The 20,420-nt window shown below is 59.5% G+C and overlaps 1 protein-coding gene across 6 annotated transcripts in view; it reads left to right on the top strand.

Annotated features, from left to right (window-relative positions):
- Positions 1-17,058, top strand: part of ARHGEF2 (Rho/Rac guanine nucleotide exchange factor 2) — a 27,198-nt gene extending 10,140 nt beyond the window's left edge. The window contains exons 2-22 of one of the 6 annotated variants that reach the window (XM_021682117.1): positions 1,292-1,436; positions 3,375-3,442; positions 3,739-3,802; positions 4,340-4,469; positions 4,675-4,784; positions 4,880-5,020; positions 5,470-5,720; positions 5,865-5,990; positions 6,361-6,478; positions 6,664-6,912; positions 8,427-8,503; positions 9,461-9,630; positions 11,273-11,340; positions 12,947-13,144; positions 13,500-13,619; positions 13,713-13,780; positions 13,906-13,941; positions 14,149-14,199; positions 14,361-14,804; positions 15,008-15,191; positions 15,933-17,058. In XM_021682117.1, coding sequence (XP_021537792.1) covers positions 1,310-1,436; positions 3,375-3,442; positions 3,739-3,802; positions 4,340-4,469; positions 4,675-4,784; positions 4,880-5,020; positions 5,470-5,720; positions 5,865-5,990; positions 6,361-6,478; positions 6,664-6,912; positions 8,427-8,503; positions 9,461-9,630; positions 11,273-11,340; positions 12,947-13,144; positions 13,500-13,619; positions 13,713-13,780; positions 13,906-13,941; positions 14,149-14,199; positions 14,361-14,804; positions 15,008-15,191; positions 15,933-16,006 — 2,874 coding nt within the window. In that variant the 5' untranslated portion in view covers positions 1,292-1,309 and the 3' untranslated portion in view covers positions 16,007-17,058. Of the gene's footprint in view, positions 1-1,291; positions 1,437-3,374; positions 3,443-3,738; positions 3,803-4,339; positions 4,470-4,674; positions 4,785-4,873; positions 5,021-5,469; positions 5,721-5,864; positions 5,991-6,360; positions 6,479-6,663; positions 6,913-8,426; positions 8,504-9,460; positions 9,631-11,272; positions 11,341-12,946; positions 13,145-13,499; positions 13,620-13,712; positions 13,796-13,905; positions 13,942-14,148; positions 14,200-14,360; positions 14,805-15,007; positions 15,192-15,932 lie in introns of all 6 variants that reach the window. The other 5 variants (XM_021682115.1, XM_021682120.1, XM_021682116.1 and 2 more) reach the window with 5 other exon arrangements.
- Positions 17,059-20,420: the final 3,362 nt, after the last annotated feature.

Here is a 20,420-nt window from a genome sequence, read left to right as displayed (position 1 = left end):
AGAGACCTCAGGGCACTGTGGCCCAGCGCCCTCTGGCCCCCACGCTGTTGACTCAGCTTCTGCATACTTCCCTTTTCTGCCCGGAGCACAGAGTGCCCGCCTAGCACCAGCCCAGTGTGGTTTTCCCCACCAGCCTCTCAGCTGCTCGTGCGGGGGAGCCAAGTCAGGCCCAGGCCGAGGGCTCTCCCCAGGGCCCCAGCCAGTGTCCCACACCCTGGGGCTCCTGCTCTCAGCATCAGCAATCTGGACCCCGCTCTGTTCCTGGGAAGCTCGGAAGTCCAGGGGGTGGGGAGTGTTCTTGTCAGCCCTGTCCTGTTGGTTACCCTCTCTGGGGGGACGTCAAGGGTCTGAGGTGACCGCCGAGGAAGGTCCTGGAGTAGGTGGGAAGAACGGCATCCCACGCCCTCTCAGGCTCTTGGGGGACAGAGAAGAGGGGGGGAAATGACTTGACCCACAGCTAGCTGCCGGGGCGGCAGGGATGGGGACCCCCAGCCTCTGAGGTTCTGGGGTACTCTGTGCCCCCTCTTGCTGGAGGCTGGAGCCCAAAGAAGGGTGTTGCAGCCGGAGGACAGAGGGTAGAGGCCAGAAAGGACTCGGGATGGGAGCCGGGTGAGCGGGAAGAGTGGGAGCTCACCCGGGTTTCTGAGGGTAGCATGAGGAATACAAGTCAGACTTCCTGCCGGAAGGAGACCCGTGGGCTGAGTTTCCTTCCTCGGAGAGACCAAAGCCAGGTCCAGCCTCCCATAGGGGCCCTGGTGGTTTGGGATCCTGACCCCTGGGTTGGGGGTGGCAACAGAGGCATTCCGGCCTCCAGCCGGTCTACTGAGGGGCTCTCTGGCCCCCCCCACTGTGACTGCGGAGCCCGGCTCCAACACCCGTTGTCATGGTTATAAGAGCAGCTAACTCCCCTAGATCTGAAAGCGCTGGTGAGCTGGCACCCTCTGCCTCGCCTGCTCCCCCTCCTCTCTGCGCATCTTCCCCCAGCTCCGAGGAGAGCGTACAGCAGCCTGGGGGCGAGCAGAGCAGGGCTGGGAGGTGCAGGGAGGACGCCGGGCTAGAGCCGGGGAGATGAGTGCCCACAGGAGGCAGCCTAGCCGCCGGGGCCAGGTAGGTCAGGGGCCGGCCCGGGCCCCCTCGGACAGCTGCCTCTGACACCCTGCGGCAGGCCCTTCTTTGGGAAGGGGTGTCTTTCCGGCATCACCCCCTGGCCTCTGCCCTCCGCCTGTCTCTGGACACTCCGGGCACCTGGTATCTTCAGCCTCACTTCCTGTCTCTCCCACCCCTTCCACAGACCCGGGAAAAGGAGAAGATGAAGGAAGCCAAGGATGCCCGCTATACCAACGGGCACCTCTTCACCACCATCTCCGTCTCGGGCATGACCATGTGCTATGCCTGTAACAAGAGCATCACGGCCAAGGAGGCCCTCATCTGCCCAAGTAGGTTGTGTGGATCCTGAATGTCACTCTGACTCGGTGCCCACTGACCCTAACCTTGCCATCTGTCCTTTCTGCCCTGGATCCGTAGGGTCACTCTCTTGGAGCCCCAGCAGGGCCCCAGGCCAGATGCTTGATGCTTCGCTCCCTTTCCTCCCTCCTTGGGGCACAGCAGGGCTGTAGGGGAGTCAGGGGAGGGGGGGCTGGGGTGGCACCCCTTGCAGCTGTTGTCCGCTGGGTGTCCCCCGGCTCCGGAGCAGCTGCTGAGGGTTAGGGGAACTGCTTGGAGAAGGATCAGGAATGTCCTGCTGGTGGGGGGGGGGCGGTGGCCGGCCGCGGCCTTGCACCTGGTTCTGCCTGTCTTCCTGGGCAGAACTGGAAGGTCAGGACTCGAGGGTCCCCTTGCCCCTCCCTTTCTCTTGACTGGGTGGAGCCTGAAATGCTTGTCTCTGCAGTTTGGAGTAGAGGATGGGATTAGGACCCTCTGTCTCAGATTCCCAGTGTGACGGACAGACCGTGAGAAAGAGGGAGAACAGCAGGAATGTATGCGTTGGGGGTTAGCGGTCGGAGCTCCTGACCTTCGCCTACCTCGGAGGGCAGCCCCGTATTTAGGAGTCTGAGCAGGGCAGTCTTCCTTCCCTAGGATGCCGGCCTGCCCGCACAGAAGGCCCCTGCCCCCCAGTCTGTGGCCCCCTGAGGTCTGTGACCGGCGCTCCAGCTCTTGGTCCCTGCGCAGCTGGAGAGCCAGGGAGGTCTCCCTGCTTCCTCACGACCCATCTCAGAGTTAGGAGGATGAAGAGGGAACCCCGGGCTGGATCCCCCAAGACCTGACAGAGCTCCCCAACGGGAAGCTTGTTGCCAGGGGAACCGGGGAGGCAGGCGGCAAGCGCTATTTTGAGAGCAGGTGGAAAGCGCTGGGGGTAGAAGAAGGGAGCTCTAGGGGAGTGGGGCAGCCTCAGCCCCCTCCAGTCCTCCCCTTCACCCCACCCTGCCCGTCTTGTATTTGTGGAAGTGAGCCTGCTGCTGGGTATTGTCTGCAGGAGTCGCAGGGTTTCCTGTTGTTGCACGCGGCCGGCGGAGGGAGCAGGAGAGGGAGAGGGCGAGGCACGTTGGGGACAGGGACAGCCAGCCGCCCCACTGCCAAGGCCTGGCCACTCCTCCTCTCGTACCCCATGGTGGACAGAGTGTGGGGGCTGTGGGTTTGCCCCAGGCCTGGAACGGGGGGAAGGTAGGGGTCAGAGCCGAGCCGCGGGGAAGGCCAGGAGGCTCTGGGGAAGGACGGGGCAGGGTCTGTCCCTGCTCCAGCGCCGGGTCCAGCAGCCTTTGAATTGCTTAGGCCTGGCCACAGTTCGTGGGCGCATGTGTGGCCCAGCAACAAGGGTCTGGCCTCCGGACGCAGCCATGCCGGGGTTTCAGTCCCGGCTGCACCACTAGCTGCCTGGCCTCTGGTGGGGGGGCTGGGGGCTGTCTGAGCTCTCCAGGAGGCGGGCCCCTCATCTGTAAAATGAATATCCTTGAATCGACCCTCAAAGCGTTGTCAGGATCAAGTAACTGTGGGCCACGTGCTAGGTGCTCCGGGGGTGCAAACCGCCCCCCTGCCCCTGGCCCCCACCCCAGCTGCTCTGCGCCTGCTTCTGTCCCGTGGGCGTCCTCTTCCATCTGTCACTCTCAACCACCCCTGTGCTCCTTGAGCTCGTCTCCGGCAGCCAGGAACCCCTTCTTCCCTCTGGGCCACCCCTCAGGTCACCAATGAGTCAGAATGGCCTCCTCTGCCCCTCCCCTGATTTCCTGCTGGAAGGAAGGGGGAGGAGGAGGCGTGGGGAGGGCCGGGCAGAGGGGCATCCCAGACGGCGTGGCCGGGGGCAGACGGGTGTGTGCACGTGGGTATGCCCCGTCCTGTGCCGCCCGGCCCCCCTCACCCTCTCTTCCCCGCCCTCCCAGCCTGCAACGTGACCATCCACAACCGCTGTAAAGACACGCTGGCCAACTGCACCAAGGTCAAGCAGAAGGTGAGGCGGCGGGCGGCGGGCGGCGGGCGGCGGGCTGGGGACCGGGCGGTGACCCTGCCGTTCACCCTCACCTGCGTGCCTCACTGTGCGGGCCCACACCCTGCACCCCAGGCCTCGGGCCCGCGGCCGGCCTGCTGCTCCAGACACATCCCCTGGCGCTGGGCTCGGCCACCCTCATGCCCGTGGCCACGGTGCCGGCTCTCTCCCGAGGGGCCGGCGCCCAGCTCCTGCCCCAGCCCGTGGGGGAGACCATGCGCGACAACTGTCCCTGGTGTCTCTTTTGCTCCATCCCACAGCAGCAGAAAGCCGCCCTGCTGAAGAACAACACCGCCCTGCAGTCCGTTTCCCTCCGCAGTAAGAGTGAGTCGCGGGGGCGCGCAGGAGACCCCGGCCGGGACCCCAGGCCTCTCAGCCTGCGGGCTCTGCTGCCCCCCGCAGGTCGTTCCCTGCACGGCACCCTCCCCCCTCGGTTGGAAGTGCATGGTGGCCCCTCAGGGATGTCCAGCCTCTCCGGGGGCAGGGCAGAGTTCCCGTGGGGGCGAGGCTAGGGTTGGCTGGCCGACGGAGCGCGCACACTGCTGACTGGTGCTGCACAATGAGCGGAGTCTGAGTCCCTCCTCCGCCACCAGCTGAGTCACCCTGGACGAGTCCCCTAACTTTCTGAGCTTCAGTGTGCTCATAGGCTTGTTTCGGGGACAAGATGAGACAGGAGCGCGTTAGAAGAAGCGCACGAGTGCGAGGTGGCGCTACCGTGACCTTTCCTCGACTTTCCTCGACTAGTGGCCCGGCAGGGGTGGGGTGGCAGAGGAGGCCTCATTTCCAGTCCACGAGCCTGGGAGGCCTGGATCGCGGGAAGCAGCAGCGTTGACGTTTGCCTGCTTGCTGTCCCCCCTCCAGCCACCCCCCGGGAGCGGCCAAGCTCTGCCATCTACCCCTCCGACAGCTTCCGGCAATCCCTGCTAGGTTCCCGCCGCGGCCGCTCCTCCTTGTCGCTAGCCAAGAGTGTCTCCACCACCAACATCGCTGGGTGAGCCTCTGCTTGGGGAAGGGACAGCCAAGGGGGCAGACAGTGGGGACCAGGAGGCCTGGGGGGTCGTTCCCGTCCCTGAGCTCAGAACCATCGACAGGGAAGGAGGACTCAGGGTGCGTGCCCCTCAGACCCCAGCCTCCATTCCCCATCTGGGGAGGGGTCCGTCCCCCGCATTGGGGTGACACAGGCTCTCTTCCCTCAGACACTTCAGTGACGAGTCCCCCCTGGGGCTGCGCCGAATCCTGTCGCAGTCCACAGACTCCCTCAACATGCGGAACCGAGCCCTGTCCGTGGAGTCCCTCATGGATGAAGGTGACGGCCGGCCCGGGGAGGCCTGCGGGGGGCGGGGCGGGACCCAGTGAGCAGAGTCGGGCTCAGCCGTGGGCCCTGCTGACGTCCAGGTGCAGAGGTGTTCTACAGCGAGCTGATGAGTGACTTTGAGACAGACGAGAGGGACTTCGCAGCCGACTCGTGGAGCTTGGCCGTGGACAGCAGCTTCCTGCAGCAGCAGAAGAAGGAGGTGATGAAGCAGCAGGATGTCATCTACGGTGAGCCAAGACCACCCATGCTGCTCTTGCTAGCCAGGGCCAGTTGTCTGTGACCTTCCTCCAGCCAGGGCTCCCCCCTCCAAGACCCCTGCCTCCAGCCCACGAGTTGCCATAAGGCCCCCGCCTTTTGGGGCTCTTGGTCTCCCAGGCCCCGTCTTTACCCCTTCCTTCAAGTCGGCTCTCCGCCTTTGCTCCCGGCCTCTTCCACGCCTGGCACCATGTGGGAAATCTGGACGTGAGGGGACACGTGGTTCTTGCCCCAAACAGCTTACAGCCTGCGATGGCAGAGCGTAAAGAGAAAACATGATTAAAGAATCATCTAAGACCATACCAATGCAGAATGTCACCCTGGAAGGGACCTTAGGAACCTCCCACGAACCCTGAGGCCCCCACCGAGCCGACCAGTGTGGCCAAGCCACAGTCGGGTCCAACGAGCTGTCGCCCCACAGAACTCATCCAGACGGAGCTGCGCCACGTGCGGACGCTGAAGATCATGACCCGCCTCTTCCGCACGGGGATGCTGGAAGAGCTGCAGCTCGAGCCGGGGCTGGTGCAGGGGCTGTTCCCTTGTGCGGATGAGCTCAGTGACATCCACACGCGCTTCCTCAGCCAGCTGCTAGAGCGCCGACGCCAGGCCCTGTGCCCCGGAAGCACCCGCAACTTCGTCATCCATCGCTTGGGTGACCTGCTCATCACCCAGGTGAGGCCGGACCCAAGGGCAAAGGTGTGATCGGAGTCTGGGGGCGGAGGCGGGAGCTGGTGAGGCAGGAGGCCGGAGGGGGTCCCGGGGGTAGGGTGTGGCTTTGAGGGGCATGCTGACCCAGCCCGGCACCCCGACTGCTAGTTCTCAGGTCCCAGTGCGGAGCAGATGCGTAAGACCTACTCGGAGTTCTGCAGCCGCCACACCAAGGCCTTAAAGCTTTATAAGGAGCTGTATGCCCGCGACAAAAGGTTTCAGCAGTTCATCCGGGTGAGTGGACCTCTGCAGGGCTCACACCCAGAGCCACCCGTAGTGGCCCAAACCCCGCCTCCTCTTTCTTGGGGGGGCATGGCGGCTGCCGCCACCAGAAGGCCAGGTTCCCACCAACCCCTGTGGCACTTGTCAACAATAATCCCTGCGAGCGAGCCATAATCCCTGTTCACTTCTTTGTCTGGTTGGTCCTCGTAGTAAACCCGGGGCACAGTGCTCCCCATTTCCAGATGCGGTCACCCAAGCCAGCGGGAGGTCAGCAGCCAAGTTAGGGCCGTCTCCAGAGCTTAGGCTCCAAGGGCCGTGTTCTTTGCTGTGCACCCCGCCCCCGGCCCCACGCTGGCCCTGAGCCCCACCTCTGCCTTTGTAGAAGGTGACCCGCTCGGCTGTGCTCAAGAGGCATGGGGTACAAGAGTGCATCCTGCTGGTGACCCAGCGCATCACCAAGTACCCGGTGCTCATCAACCGGATCCTGCAGCACTCCCACGGTGAGGGAGCCGGCCGGGCACAGCTATGCGGGGAGGGCTCTCTGGGGTGAGGAAAGGTGACCCAGGGAAAGGACAGGGTCAGCCGTGGAGCCCGGGGCCACCTCTGACGATGGGATCCGGACACCGTGGGAACTGGGGCGGGATGGAAGCGGACTAGCTGGGCCTCATGCTGGCCCTCGGCACAGGGACGGAGGAGGAGCGCCAGGACCTGACCACGGCACTGGGGCTGGTGAAGGAGCTGCTGTCCAACGTGGACCAGGATGTGCACGAGCTGGAGAAGGGAGCCCGCCTGCAGGAGATCTACCACCGTATGGACCCTCGGGCCCAGGCCCCGGTGCCTGGCAAGGGCCCGTTCGGCCGAGAGGAGCTTCTGCGGCGCAAGCTTATCCACGATGGTTGCCTGCTCTGGAAGACAGCAACCGGCCGCTTCAAAGGTCAGCAGTCAGTGTGGTGGGCCAGGCGGGAGCCTAGCGCCAGATGTAGAGAGGGAGGGGCATCCATCCTGTGGGCCCTCTCTCTGCAGCCCGACATCTGGGGCCCAGGGGCAGGGAAATGCAGCTCTCTGTTGCAGCAAAGTCCGAATTCTGTATTTCACTGCATGGGCCACACAGGGCTTCCCTGTCAGGATGAGTCCTTGCGTGCCCAGAGAGCTACGAGTTTGATGAGGAAGACAGAGAAACTCCTGGACCAGGGGACTAGAGTGGGGCAGCTCGCAGGGCTGCAGAGTGGGCTTCGGGAAGACAGCCAGGAAGGCCCAGGGCCGGGAACTGAGCCAGCGAAGGACAGGCAGGATGGAGAAGAGAGAAAAGAGCAGAGGGGACCAGGGCGGGGGGCCCACTTTCCCGGCCTCTCTCCCCAGATCGCACTGGCCATGTCTTTCCTACCTAAAGCAAGGCCAAGAGAGTAGCAGGCCTCGGCTTTGGGCGTGAGGAATGAGGGCCAGAGTGAAACTGCTCCCCAGGCCTGAGGCTGCCTGAGCCCGCCGTCCCATGTCATGAAATCCCCCCTCCATGGGCTGGGGGATGGCAGCGCTTTACCGTCGCCTTCCTTCATCCCTTTCTCTTTCCCATCCCTCCCACGCAGCAGCTAAGAATATAAACCGTGGGGGTTAAAAATAGCAAGGCTGGAGAGCTTTATTTCTGAAGCATTTAGCAAAAGCCCTCCCCTCTGTGTGCCCACAGTTTAGTAAGATCTCCAAGGTCAAAGGGTGAGCATGTGTTTTCTTGACTGTGACCTCTGGGTTTTAGGGACTTGACCTTTTGTCCGTGTCCCCCCCAGTGTTAAAGGGCGGGACTCAGGAGCAGGGCGGCTGGAAGGTGGGGCAGAGAAGGATGGTGAAGGAGGCCTCTGGGATCGAGGGGGGGTGGGATTATTCAGCTGTGGGAGGGATGGCTGTGAAGCCTGACTGTCCCCTGCCTCCTGAGCACCGGGAGGTGCGGGCAGGGGCTTTCAGGTGAGGTCGCCGGAAAGCCCTTCTGTCAGCTGCGAGGCATGGCATTTAAAGGGCGGCCCCTCCTGCTCTGGGAACGCTTTTTACTCTCACAAAAATTCTGGACACTTTCACCGGGAAAAATACATGTGCGTGTTATGTTACTACATAAAATTATGCAACTTTGGGAGGTTGCAGAGCCCCCGAGACCCAGCAGTGGACACGCTTGGGGTCTGTGGTCCCCCGGTTAAGAAACGGCCTCAGCTGGGCGAAGAGGGTTTTCCTCGGATGCACTGGTGACCCCCTCCAGTCTTCTCCAGCCGAGAAGCTGTTTGATGTGCGCACAGGCCCCTCTCCCCCTGGCATTTCTGAGCTGTAGGAACGGGCAGGTGGGCGGCTGCAAACGGAGGAGGAAGCAGCCAGAAGGAAGAGAGGCCGGGGACAGAGTCGTCAGGCCTGGCCCCCGAGAACGAGGCAGGCGGCTGCGCAGGCCTCTGATGCTGGCCACTCTCCCGCCAGACGTCCTGATGCTGCTGATGACAGACGTGCTGCTGTTTCTGCAGGAGAAGGACCAGAAGTACATCTTTCCCGCCCTGGTGAGATTTTCCTCCTCCTGTCTCAGCACAGACAAGTGTCACGGGCTCTGCTTGCTTTTCTGCCCACGCCAGAAAGAACCCGAGAATCCCCCAGAGCCAAGTGGCGATGAGCATAACCGTTGCTATAATATTGGGAGGAATAGAAACAGCTAACGCTGTGTGAGGGCACTTCCACGCCGACGCGGGCCCCCTGTGATCCCGTTTGTCGATGAGGAAAGTGAACCTTAAAGGTTTTGTTTTACAATGTGTGTGTTTTTTAAAGTTTATTTATTTATTATTATTATTGTTATTAAAGACTTATTCATTTGAGAGAGAGAGAGAGAGCACGAGCAGGGGAGCGGCAGAGGGAGAAGCAGACCCCCCGCCGAGCCGGGAGCCCGTTGCGGGGCTCGATCCCAGGACCCCGGGACCATGACCTGAGCCGAAGGCAGACGCTCAACGACTGAGCCACCCAGGCGCCCCCTTTGTCACTAACTTTTATTTATTTATTTTTTAAAGATTTTATTTATTTATTCATGAGAGACAGAGAGAGAGAGGCAGAGGGAGAAGCAGGCTCCCAAGGAGCAGGGAGCCCGATGCGGGACTCGATCCCAGGACCCCGGGACCATGACCTGAGCCGAAGGCAGACGCTTAGCCGATTGAGCCACCTAGGCGCCCCTAAGTTTATTTATTTTCTTAGTCATCTCTGCCCCCAACGTGGAGCTTGAACCCACAACCCCGAGATCAAGAGTCGCACGCTCTCCCGCCCGAGCCAGCTGGGCGCCCTGATAAACCTTAATGTCTGTTGACTTGTCAGGTCACATGTGCTCCCAAGTGCCCTCTGGCTGCACCAGTGCCGGGACTCTAAATTTATATTGCAGGTAGTCTCTTCGGTCCTTCGGGCACTGCAGAAAGACCGAAAACCCAGATACCCCAGGTCAGGGCTCCCAGGCTGAGTCTTTCCTTTCTGACCTGCAGGACAAGCCCTCGGTGGTATCACTGCAGAATCTAATTGTGCGAGACATCGCCAACCAGGAGAAAGGGATGTTTCTGATCAGCGCCACACCCCCTGAGATGTATGAGGTCCACACGGCATCCCGGGATGACCGGAGCACCTGGATCCGAGTCATTCAGCAGAGCGTGCGTGTGTGAGTGTGCATGGCCTCCGGGATCCTGCAGCCTAGGGTCCCAGGCCACAGCGCTCCCTGGGGAAAGAACCCAGGGCTCAGAGGGGGAGGCGGGGCTGGGGGAGGAGCACGGTGGCCCGGGGCGGGAGAGGTCATCTGGCCGGCATATCCTGTGTGCTTCATGCCCCGACAACCCCGAGCACCTCTCAGGAGCGTGAGCTGGCAAGCAAAGGGACGCTTGGAGCCGTCCCATGGTGGCTCGCCTGCCGACCAGCAGGGCACTCTCATGGGCAGGAACGCCTCGGGCTGTAGGCAGTGGGCAGTTACTTGGATCATATTGCATTTTACCGTTATTTTCTAAAAACAAATGAACAAGGGAATGAAGTCATTAAAACTAGAGTGAAATCCCCATGGTCGAGGCAAGAAGGAAACCGTTCCGTATGCTAATAAGGCAGCCAACCTCGAGCTTCTGGGGGACGTATGTAGGATTTGAGGCCCTCGACTGTGTGTCTCTTTTTTTTTTTTTTAAGATTTTATTTATTTATTTGAGAGAGAGAGAATGAGAGAGAGAGAAAGCACATGAGAGGGGGGAGGGCCAGAGGGAGAAGCAGACTCCCTGCCGAGCAGGGAGCCCGATGCGGGACTCGATCCCGGGACTCCAGGATCATGACCTGAGCCGAAGGCAGTCGCTTAACCAACTGAGCCACCCAGGCGCCCTGTGTGTCTCTTTTGATGAAAAAAGGAAAATGCATGTAGAGTGTTCAAAACGGATTCTTGAAGATTATGCCAAAAAAAAAGAAATGCAATCAGGATATTTGTCAATTTTTTTATCTTTTAGAAATGGATTTTGTCTTGGGGCGCCTGGGTGGCTCAGTTGGTTGGGCGACTGCCTTCGGCTCAGGTCATGATCCTGGAGTCCTGGGATCGAGTCCCGCATCGGGCTTCTTGCTCGGCGGGGAGTCTGCTTCTCCCTCTGCCCTTCCCCCCCGTCATGCTCTCTCTCTCTCTCAAATAAATAAATAAATAAATAAATCTTTAAAAAAAAAAAGAAAGAAATGGATTTTCTCCACTTTGTAACATGTAAACTTTTTTTTTACTTCGGCAGTTTGGACTTTGAACAAATTTTTCAGAAAGGCGTGCCAAAGTATGACCTTGCCTGTTCTGGGAAAACCAAGTACTTGTCCTATTGCAGTAGATCCATGGGGGCCTCTCTGTTAACAGTATTAATGTCTGTCATTGTGAAAATTATAGTCAATACTCTGTAATCGATGTATCAAGCTTCTGCCGTGTTCAAAGCATTGTTACGTTTTTTCATTTAACTCCGACAAAAAAAAAAGCCAGCGAGGAAGAATGACATCATACCCATTTTTCAGATGAGAAGTAGAGGTCTACCACCGGGTGAATAGTGGGGCCTGGGTCTGGGCCCAGGTTGCTTCGCGCCGAGGGTGTAGTGACCGTCCTTGCGGTGCAACCCCCACAGGTGGCCCATGGAGAGGCACACACACCGGGAAATTCGGATGATGGGTGTGAAGAAAAGCAGGGGGTCGGGAGTGAGTGAAGCCAGGGCTTGGGGCTGGTGAGTCTTACAGGGAGGCACCGAGCATGTTCAGGAAGGAGGCTGATTCCTGATCTCTCAACCCCACCCAACCTGTGCCCTCTCTAGGTGCCCGTCCAGAGAGGACTTCCCCCTGATTGAGACAGAGCACGAGGCTTACCTGCGCCGAATCAAGAGTGAGTCCACCCACAGAGCTCTTTAAGTAATTTATAATACGTCCCCGCGATGGAATACGATGGAATACGATCGTATTCCATCGAAGGGTTGAAATGTGCCAATGCTGGGGAGGGCTGATGCAGACCCATAACCAGAATGTACTGTGAAGAAAAAAGAGCAAGGTTTAACACAACAGAGGGTGTGTGCTACCTCTGGTGTAAAAATAATGGGGATAGGGTATGTGTCACATGTGGTAGGTGTGTGTGTGTGTGTAGTGTCTCTAGAAGGAGAGCTGGGAAGACCAGGGTTGGGACATTAATCTACTTTTTTTACTTTTATTAGAGTATGAACTAACTGCTATACAAAAAGACCAACAAAAATCAGTTTCTTAAACAAGGTAGAAGATCGTTTCTCTATAGTCCACAAGTGGGAAGTACAGGGTAGTCGGTACACCTCTGCCATCTTCATCATAAAGATTCCCCACCTCCCTGTCCAAAGTGGCTACTCTAGCTCCTGCTATCACGTCTGCATCCCAGCTAGCAGGGAGGTGGAAGGGAACAGGGAGAGTTTATACCCTTTTTTTTCTTTTTTAAAGATTGTATTTTATTTTATTTATATATATATATAATTTATATTTTATATTTATAAATATAAAACATATTACTTGTGGGGCCTGGACTCATGACTCTGAGATCAAGAGTCGCATGCTCTATTGACTAAGCCCGCAAGGTGCCCCTTAAGATTTTATTTTTTTTTTTTATTTTTTTTTTTTTTAAAGTTTTTTTTTTTTTAAGATTTTTTTTATTTTTTTTATTTATTTATTTGAGACAGAGAGAATGAGAGAGAGAGAACACATGAGAGGGGGGAGGGTCAGAGGCAGAAGCAGGCTCCCCGCCGAGCAGGGAGCCCGATGCGGGACTCGATCCAGGGACTCCAGGATCATGACCTGAGCCGAAGGCAGTTGCTTAACCAACTGAGCCACCCAGGCGCCCAAGATTTTATTTTTAAGTAGTCTGTACACCCAAGGTGGGGCTCAAACTCACAACCCCAAGATCAAGAGTCACACGCTCCACTGACTGAGCCAGCCAGGTGCCTCTATACCCTTTTCTTTTAAGGGCCAATCCGGAGAGACAGTCATGTCCGTTGACCACAGTTTAGTCCCATGGCAATGTCTAGCTGCAGGTCAGGTTTAATTGGGCAGCCACGTGCCCAGATGAAATTTGTATGGACTCTCCAATTAAAGGAAGATGGGAGAATGAAAGTGGTGGGCATCTGCAGTTCTGGCCACAGATCATGTTAGTTTTGCTTTTAAAATAAAAGTCCAGGGGCGCCTGGCTGGCTCCGTGAGTAGAGCCTGTGACTCTTGATCTCAGGGTCGTGCATTTGAGCCCCATGTTGGGCATGGAGCCTACTTAAAAAAAAAGAAAGTTCATGTATTACTTTTCCCAAAAAAAGTGTTTTCTTTTTTGTAAATGCCAGAAATCCAGAATTAAGTACTATGCTGAGTGCAGCCGTGGCCGCCAGGCCCTTGGGCCACCCTTCCAGCACGGCTCTCTGGCTGCGCCCCCCATAACACCGCCCTGCCTCCCCCCCATCCCCGCGTGCTCACCTGTTCCGTATCCACAGTGGAGCTGCAACAGAAAGACCAGGCCCTGGTTGAGCTGCTGCAGGAGAAGGTCGGGCTGTTCGCCGAGATGACCCATTTCCAGGTGGAGGAGGATGGTGGTGGGTTGACCCTGCCCGCCCTACCCAGGGGCCTTTTCCGCTCCGAGTCCCTGGAGTCTCCCCGTGGCGAGCGGCTGCTGCAGGATGCCATCCGTGAGGGTGAGGGAGCCCCGAGGGAGGAGTCCAGGGCCATCCACTTGGCCTCACAGAATAGGGACACGTGACTACACGTGGGCACACACAGCCCCAGTGTCCATACACTCTCTGGGGCGCCAGGTGTGGGGAAGGTGGGGGGGGCGGGGGAGGCACAGTCCTTGCTACTGTTTGACGCCTTGTCCTGCATACGTTTGTGCGGCCCCTTCGGCGCCCTTCAGTGACCTCTGCCCTGTGGGGGGTGGTATGAGTGAGGGCCTGGGCGCCTGACTGTTACGCGTGCCTTGGGTGGAAGGCTCCCTGCCGTTCCCTGCAGGGTTCCTTGTGGCTCCCGGGCTTACCTCCCCCCCCTTCCCCGTAGTGGAGGGTCTGAAAGACCTCCTGGTGGGGCCTGGAGTAGAACTGCTCCTGACACCCCGGGAACCAGCCTTGCCCGTGGACCAGGATGGCGGCGGTAGCACGAGTCCTGGGGTCACTGCCAGTGAGTGCCTGGGCTGGGGCCACGGTGGTGGGTGGGAGGGAGGGGCCAGGCCCTGAGGACGTGAGCTCAGCCTGTCCTTTCCCTTCTCCACAGATGGTGAGCCCAGAACCTTCAATGGCTCGATTGAGCTCTGCAGAACCGACTCAGACTCCAGCCAGAAGGTGGGTCTGCAAGAGGTACTAGGGCTCGCGAGAGGGCGGGAAGGGGCAGCTGGCCTGTGGACCCCTGACACAGAGCTGTGGGGGACGGGCGCCTGCGACTCCCCCATCCTTGCCTCTCTCTGCAGGACCGGAATGGAAATCAGCTGAGAGCCCCCCAGGAGGTGAGGTGGGAACCCGCTGGTGTAGCCGACTGAAAGGGAAGGTGTTGTGGCTGAGAAATCGGGCCCGGTGTGGGGTGGTGTCGGGGAGAGTCGACATCTGAGAGTGTCTGGAGGCTTGCTGTCCCCAAACCCACATTTGGTCACCTTCTGGGCAGCTCTCCCATCCTGAAGCTTGGGCCCTGTCCCCACCCTCTCCTCTGTCCTCAGGAAGCGTTACAGCGATTGGTCAATCTCTATGGACTTCTGCACGGCCTCCAGGTCAGCGGGGCCGGCGCCAGAATGCGCAGGGGAGGAGAGAGCGGGGCTGCCTGTTCACGCGCCTTCGGGGCCTCTCCCCGCTGGAGCTCTCCGGGAGCCCTGACCCGGGCCCCCAGGAGCCAGGGTTCTGATACACCTGTCGGTGCCCCTTACGCCCCCAGGCGGCCGTGGCGCAGCAGGACACGCTGATGGAAGCGCGGTTCCCCGAGGGCCCCGAGCGGCGGGAGAAGCTGGCCCGCGCCAACTCTCGGGACGGAGAGGCCGGCCGAGCCGGGCCCGCCCCCGCGGCGCCGGACAAGCAGGCCACCGAGCTAGCGCTCCTGCAGCGGCAACACGCTCTGCTGCAGGAGGAGCTGCGGCGCTGCCGGCGGCTGGGCGAGGAGCGGGCCACCGAGGCCGGCAGCCTGGAGGCGCGGCTCCGCGAGAGCGAGCAGGCCCGCGCCCGGCTGGAGCGGGAGGCCGAAGAGGCCCGCAGGCAGCTGGCCGCCCTGGGCCAGAGCGAGCCGCCCCCGGCGGAGGCCCCCTGGGCCCGCAGGCCCCTGGACCCGCGGCGCCGCAGCCTCCCTGCGGGCGACGCCCTGTACCTGAGCTTCACGCCCCCGCAGGTAAGGCAGCTCGGGGGCGCTGAGCTGGGAGGGCGCGAGGGCCCGCGGGCCGGGCCGGGCCGAGCGGCGGCGGGGATTTGCGCCCGGAGCGCTAGGCTGCGGCTGGAGAGCGGGCAGAGGCGGCGGGGCGCAGGGCGCCGGCGGTGGTGCGCCCGGCTGAGCTCACTCCCTGGCCTGCTGCCTTTCCTGCCGGCCCGTCACAGCCCAGCCGAGGCCACGACCGCCTGGATTTGTCTGTGACCATTCGCTCTGTCCATCGACCCTTTGAGGACCGAGAGAGACAGGAGCTGGGCAGCCCCGAGGAGCGGCTGCAGGACAGCAGCGACGCGGACACGGGCAGCGAGGAGGAAGGGGGCAGCCGCCTGTCCCCGCCCCACAGTCCGCGAGGTGAGGCGCCCGTGCACGTGGGCTGCCGCCCTTGGCTGTGTGTGCTGGCGCAGGGGGCACTTAGGGGGCCGCAGTCACCGCCGAGGGCTACCGTACGCTGTAAGTCTCGCGCGGGGCACACAGGACACACTTCCTGCCTTTTCCGAAGCTGAACGGGCAGCCGAGCGCTCCGGGAAGCAAAGAATGTGGGAGCCGCTCCAGTAAGTCTGTGATGCCAACCTTTGCAAGTAGATGTCGGTTTTTTTTTTAAGATTTTATTTTATTTGTCAGAGAGAGAGCGAGCGAGCGAGCACAAGCAGGGGGAGCGGCAGAGGCAGAGGCAGAGGGCGAAGCAGGCTCCCCGCGGAGCAGGGGGCCCGATGCGGGGCTCGATCCCAGGAGCCTGGGACCATGACCTGAGCCGAAGGCAGACGCTTCACCGACTGAGCCCCCCAGGGGCCCCTAAACGTAGATTTCTAAGGAAAAGAAGTTTTTAAGACTGTCAGAGTTCTTATAGTAGATTCAAGAAATACAAAATAACCAAAAGCTAGTGTGACTTACATTTTGTATGTTCCTAGCCGCAGGGTACCTTCTGTCGTCGGAAGGATACAGAGCAGGCAGGTGTGGGCGCGGGACTCACTCTGCGGACGGGCCTGCCCCGCCGCCTCGCAGCTTGGGCCGCGATGGGGTCCTCTTGGTGCAGGGGTGCAGCTGCTCGGGGGAGCCTGTGCTGTCCCGCTAACTCTGCCCGTCCCCCTTCAGACTTCACCCGAATGCAGGACATCCCGGAAGAGATCGAGAGTCGCGACGGGGAGCCTGTGGCTTCAGAGAGCTAAGGGGGCCCCTCCCCCGTCCGGTGCCCCCAGGAAGAACACAGCGAGGGAGGCAGACTTTGGGGACTGCAACCTGCCAATGGCGAGGGAACACTCAAAAGAACTGCTGACCCCCTGCCAGCTCTTGGGCTCCTCGGACACCTGGGGCCGCCGGGAAGCTGGAGGGCTTGGGCCACAGTGCCCCCTGCTGGCATCCGGGAGCTACACCACAGATGCCACGTTTTCATGCCTTCTTCCCTCTACTTTAGGAAAATTTATTTATTTATTGTTTATTAGTTACACAGGGAGTGGGGAGATTTAGAGGACCAGGGACACGGGAACCAAGCCATAGGGATCGGGGGCCTTGTCCTGTAACACTACTGGGGTTTATCAGGCTTAACCCCGCGGCCGCTGGGTTCTAGCCCCGACACCCCTCCCCAGCAACACCGTCTTTGGGGAGAGGCTGCTGCGCCACCAGACCCTTCCGGAAGGGCTGTGGGCGGGGCCGTGCCCCCTCCCCTCCCCCGCAAACTGCTGTTCTCCCTTCTCTCCGTCCTCCCTGGAGACCCCAGGGAGACAACCTGGCTCCCCGGAGTCGGAGGCAATGGAGTAGAGGTCGAGGGGGCCACGATGGCTCTGTTGGGGGGGTGAGGGGAAAGCCCACGGGACCAGAATGTTTTTTGTTGTTGTTTTCTTTTTTGTACCAAAGCCAGCTGCACGTGTTTTGTATTTTTAAGAGATGATTGTAGGCAATTAGAAATCACAGCCTTCTATTTCTGCTTATCAGAAGAGCTTGAGGGGTGGGGGGGAACGGCGTCCCCTCATCTGCAGTAACGGGGGACCTACTCTGACCTCTCCTCCAGCCGTTTGGAAAACATGTTGTAGGGTGAGTTGGGAAATCTCTGTGAACCTTGACCTCATCCCCACCTCAGCAACCATGACTGAAGCCTCAGCGTGAATTTGGGGGTTTTCCAGTGGACCCCCAGTGCCCACCAGCCCCAGCCATTTTCTGCCCATTTGATTGTTTAAAAAAAAGAAAGAAAGAAAAGATAAAGCAGGGAAAATTAAAGACCTGGACCCCCACGAAGTGCTGTCTCGATGTCTGCCTGCCCTGCCTGCCCTACGGGCTGGACCTGTCGCCCCCAAGGGAGGAACAGGCCACCTCCCCCAACACAGGCCACTCCCAGAAGAAAGTGCCTCGAGCCCTTCTTGTTGGCGCTGATGTCCACAGATCCAGGGATCAAAATGAAGGTCACTTAGGTTCCAGGGGCTGCTGGGGAGTCCAGAATTAGAAAACTGGTCTCGGCCTCATTTGCATGCCCTGCTCAGAAATGGCGTCAGCCTGCGGGCCCAGTTCCTGCTGGCCTCTCCCCAGAGTCCTTCATTTTCAGATTCAGACCCCACTCTGCCCTCGGTCTTTAGTGTCAGAGCCCTGGGGCAACCTCTTCCAGGGGCCCTGGGTGAGAGATTAGGTCGGTTTCAGTTCTTGGTTTTGCTTCATTTCACTTCCTGTTTCTGGTTACTACCCCCCTGCGGCTGGGGGAGGGGAAGAGGGAGGGCGGCCACGCGGTCCACGCTCGTACACACACACACCTCCATGGGGGAGAGGAACTGAAATCAGCTGGGGAGCGGGCTTGGGGACCGCCCGCACCTCCCTCCTGTACCCGCCCATGGCATCTGGCCTTCAGCAGGTTCTTTCTCATCCATTACCGGGTCTGGGCGGTGGGCGGGTACGGAACGGGAAGGCTGCCCGGCCAGGGTAGCCGAGCCAGGCAGGCGCCGTCCTCCACTTCCCTCCGGAGCACCAAGCGTCCAGCTCACGGACATGTGGCTCAGCAGCTGTCTGCCACGTCAGCTGGAAGCTGAGACCCCCTCCAGGGTGGAGTGGAGAGAGGACCACCGTGTGGGTGGGTGATACGAGCACTCAGACCAAGAAAGGGGAATGCAGGCTCCCCCAACATGGTCACAGATCTGGTGAAGGATGCCGGTCAGGAGAGACGCGGGAACCTGGAGACACAGAGCCCAGGGGAGGTGTGGAGAAGCCCACAGCTCACGGGGACAGCACTGATGTATCCCCAGCACTGTCCCTCTGCCACTCCTCGACCCCAAGACATGCTGCCCACCTTTCTCTGACGTGGCTATTTCTGGACATGAGTCTCTTGCAGTTTTCCCCATTCTGGCACTGGTGCCCTCGCTAAGCCCTTCAGAAACCCCGTCTTAGCCTCGATCCTTCCCACTGCGGTTTCAAAGCTGTCTGGCTGCTTGCCGCAGGGAGCCAGGGCCCAGCTTCACCGCGGTGCTTGCCTTCCCCTCCAAGGAGTGCCCAGCCGCCTGCCCAGTCCTGTGCCGCACCTCCCCTGCCCCTCCCACCCCGCCCCATCCGATGGTAGGTGCGCACGCAGTCACTCCTCTAGGACTTGGGCCTGTTGCAACTCCGTCAGTATTTACCTCCAGGCCCCGTGAGCAGAGATGCCCCCAGGGGAGCCCTCAGAGGAGTTGCAGGGGGTGGCGAGAGAGGGGTACTTAGATGGGGAGGATTTTCCATCCTGAATTGATTGGGAAGAGACCTGGAGTTTTAGAACAAGTTTAAACACGAAAGGGAGGAAATTAAACATCAAGAAGCTAATTAGGTCTCGTTAACATTGCTTAATGTGTTGTGAAACGGGCGGCTGTTGGGAGTCTCTTGCTCAGCAACGGGATGGAGCTAGTGCAGAGGGGGCCTGCCAAGGGCGTGCTCCCAGCTTTGCTCTGGGCCCTTGAGAGGCCAGAGTGGTTGGCTTGGCGGTGATGGGGGCAACGGAAGTGGGAGCTCCACCGTGTCTAGCTTCTGCCACCTCCCTCCTTTCCAGGGGCTGGCCCCCCTTCTGACTGGGTCTCCATGGATATGGAAACCAAAGGCAGACTCACTGCCCTGGAGAATGCTCCTCAGAAGGGACTGGAGGGGCCAATCCCTCACTCAGGTCTTGACGTACAACCTTCATTTCACTCCAGAGTATGTGAACATCATCCCAGATGAGACCTCTCTGGCTCCCGGTCCCCATCTCCCAGCTGCTCCCTCTTCCCTCCCTTTCTTTTCCTCCTCTTCCTTCTCTCAGATTCCATTTTCCATGAAGTGTTAAGAGCAATAGCCAAGGGCGCCTGGGTGGCCCAGTTGGTTAAGCGACTGCCTTCGGCTCAGTTCATGATCCTGGAGTCCTGGGATTGAGTCCCACATCGGGCTCCCTGCTCAGCCGGGAGTCTGCTTCTCCCTCTGACCCTCTTCCCTCTCGTGCTCTCTGTCTCTCATTCTCTCTCTCTCTCAAATAAATAAATAAAATCTTAAAAAAAAAAGAGAGAGAGAGCAATAGCCAACACGCTACTTCAGGCACTGCTGAATCCTCAACACCCCATTTTACAGATGAGAAAACCAGTAGAGAGAAGTAACTTGCCGAGGTCCTCCACTGGTTCGTGTCGGAGCTAGGATGTGAATCAGGTGTTCCTGATCTGCAGTGCGCGACAGGGAGGGACACTCGCACCAGTCTCCCACTCCGGTTCCCACTTCTCTGGACACACCTGAGGCCCCTCTTCTCCTCCCCCTTCCCCACCTCTCACCTCCCTATGCCCCACCCACATCCTTGACTTCTCTCCACTTCTCCCTGCAAATCCTGGTTAAAGGATAGGTGGTTTTTTTTTTCTTAAAATAGAATTTTTTTTAAAGATTTTATTTATTTATTTGAGACAGAGAGAATGAGATACAGAGAGCATGAGAGGGAGGAGGGTCAGAGGGAGAAGCAGACTCCCTGCCGAGCAGGGAGCCCGATGCGGGACTCGATCCAGGGACTCCAGGATCATGACCTGAGCCGAAGGCAGTCGCCTAACCAACTGAGCCACCCAGGCGCCCGGATAGGTGGTTTTTACACTTTACACATCGGCTGGGCCGATGCCAGGGGTCCAGCAGCGCCTCACAGGGGGCTTCTCCCTGCAGGAGGCTCCAGCCTTCTCAGCTGAGGTCTGCATGCACCAGGTTTCCGCGGGCACCACTGAGATGCTGGAAGGCAGAGATGGCCGGTGGGGGGTGGGGGGTGTTTGGCTCTGGCACCAGAGAGCAAGGAACACCTGTTTAAGGTGCGGGTAGGGGTGTGTGGGAGGACAGACAGAGGGAAATAGGCACTGACCTCCGATCCGTTAGTCTAGAACCCTTGGGAAATTCTCACAGGAGGCAGAAATGGGGCAAAGAATCCTTCTGTCCACACTGAACCGGAGGTGGAAGCGTGACAGGAGGTCAAGACAACTGTGATGATCCAGAGGCTTATTCTCCAATCCTCTGCCTTTTCGCTATTGCCATGCATTCCTTCCCACGCACGAAGACCTGAGCTCTGTCATACTCAGACCCCAGGTGACCCTCCAGCCGCATCCCGCCACCCCCGCAGGGGATCAAAGACCAGCCTCCCCGAGGGCG

Source organism: Neomonachus schauinslandi, chromosome 6 (assembly GCF_002201575.2).
Source record: "Neomonachus schauinslandi chromosome 6, ASM220157v2, whole genome shotgun sequence".
NCBI lineage: Eukaryota > Metazoa > Chordata > Mammalia > Carnivora > Phocidae > Neomonachus > Neomonachus schauinslandi.
This window is presented reverse-complemented; position numbering and strand designations above follow the sequence as displayed.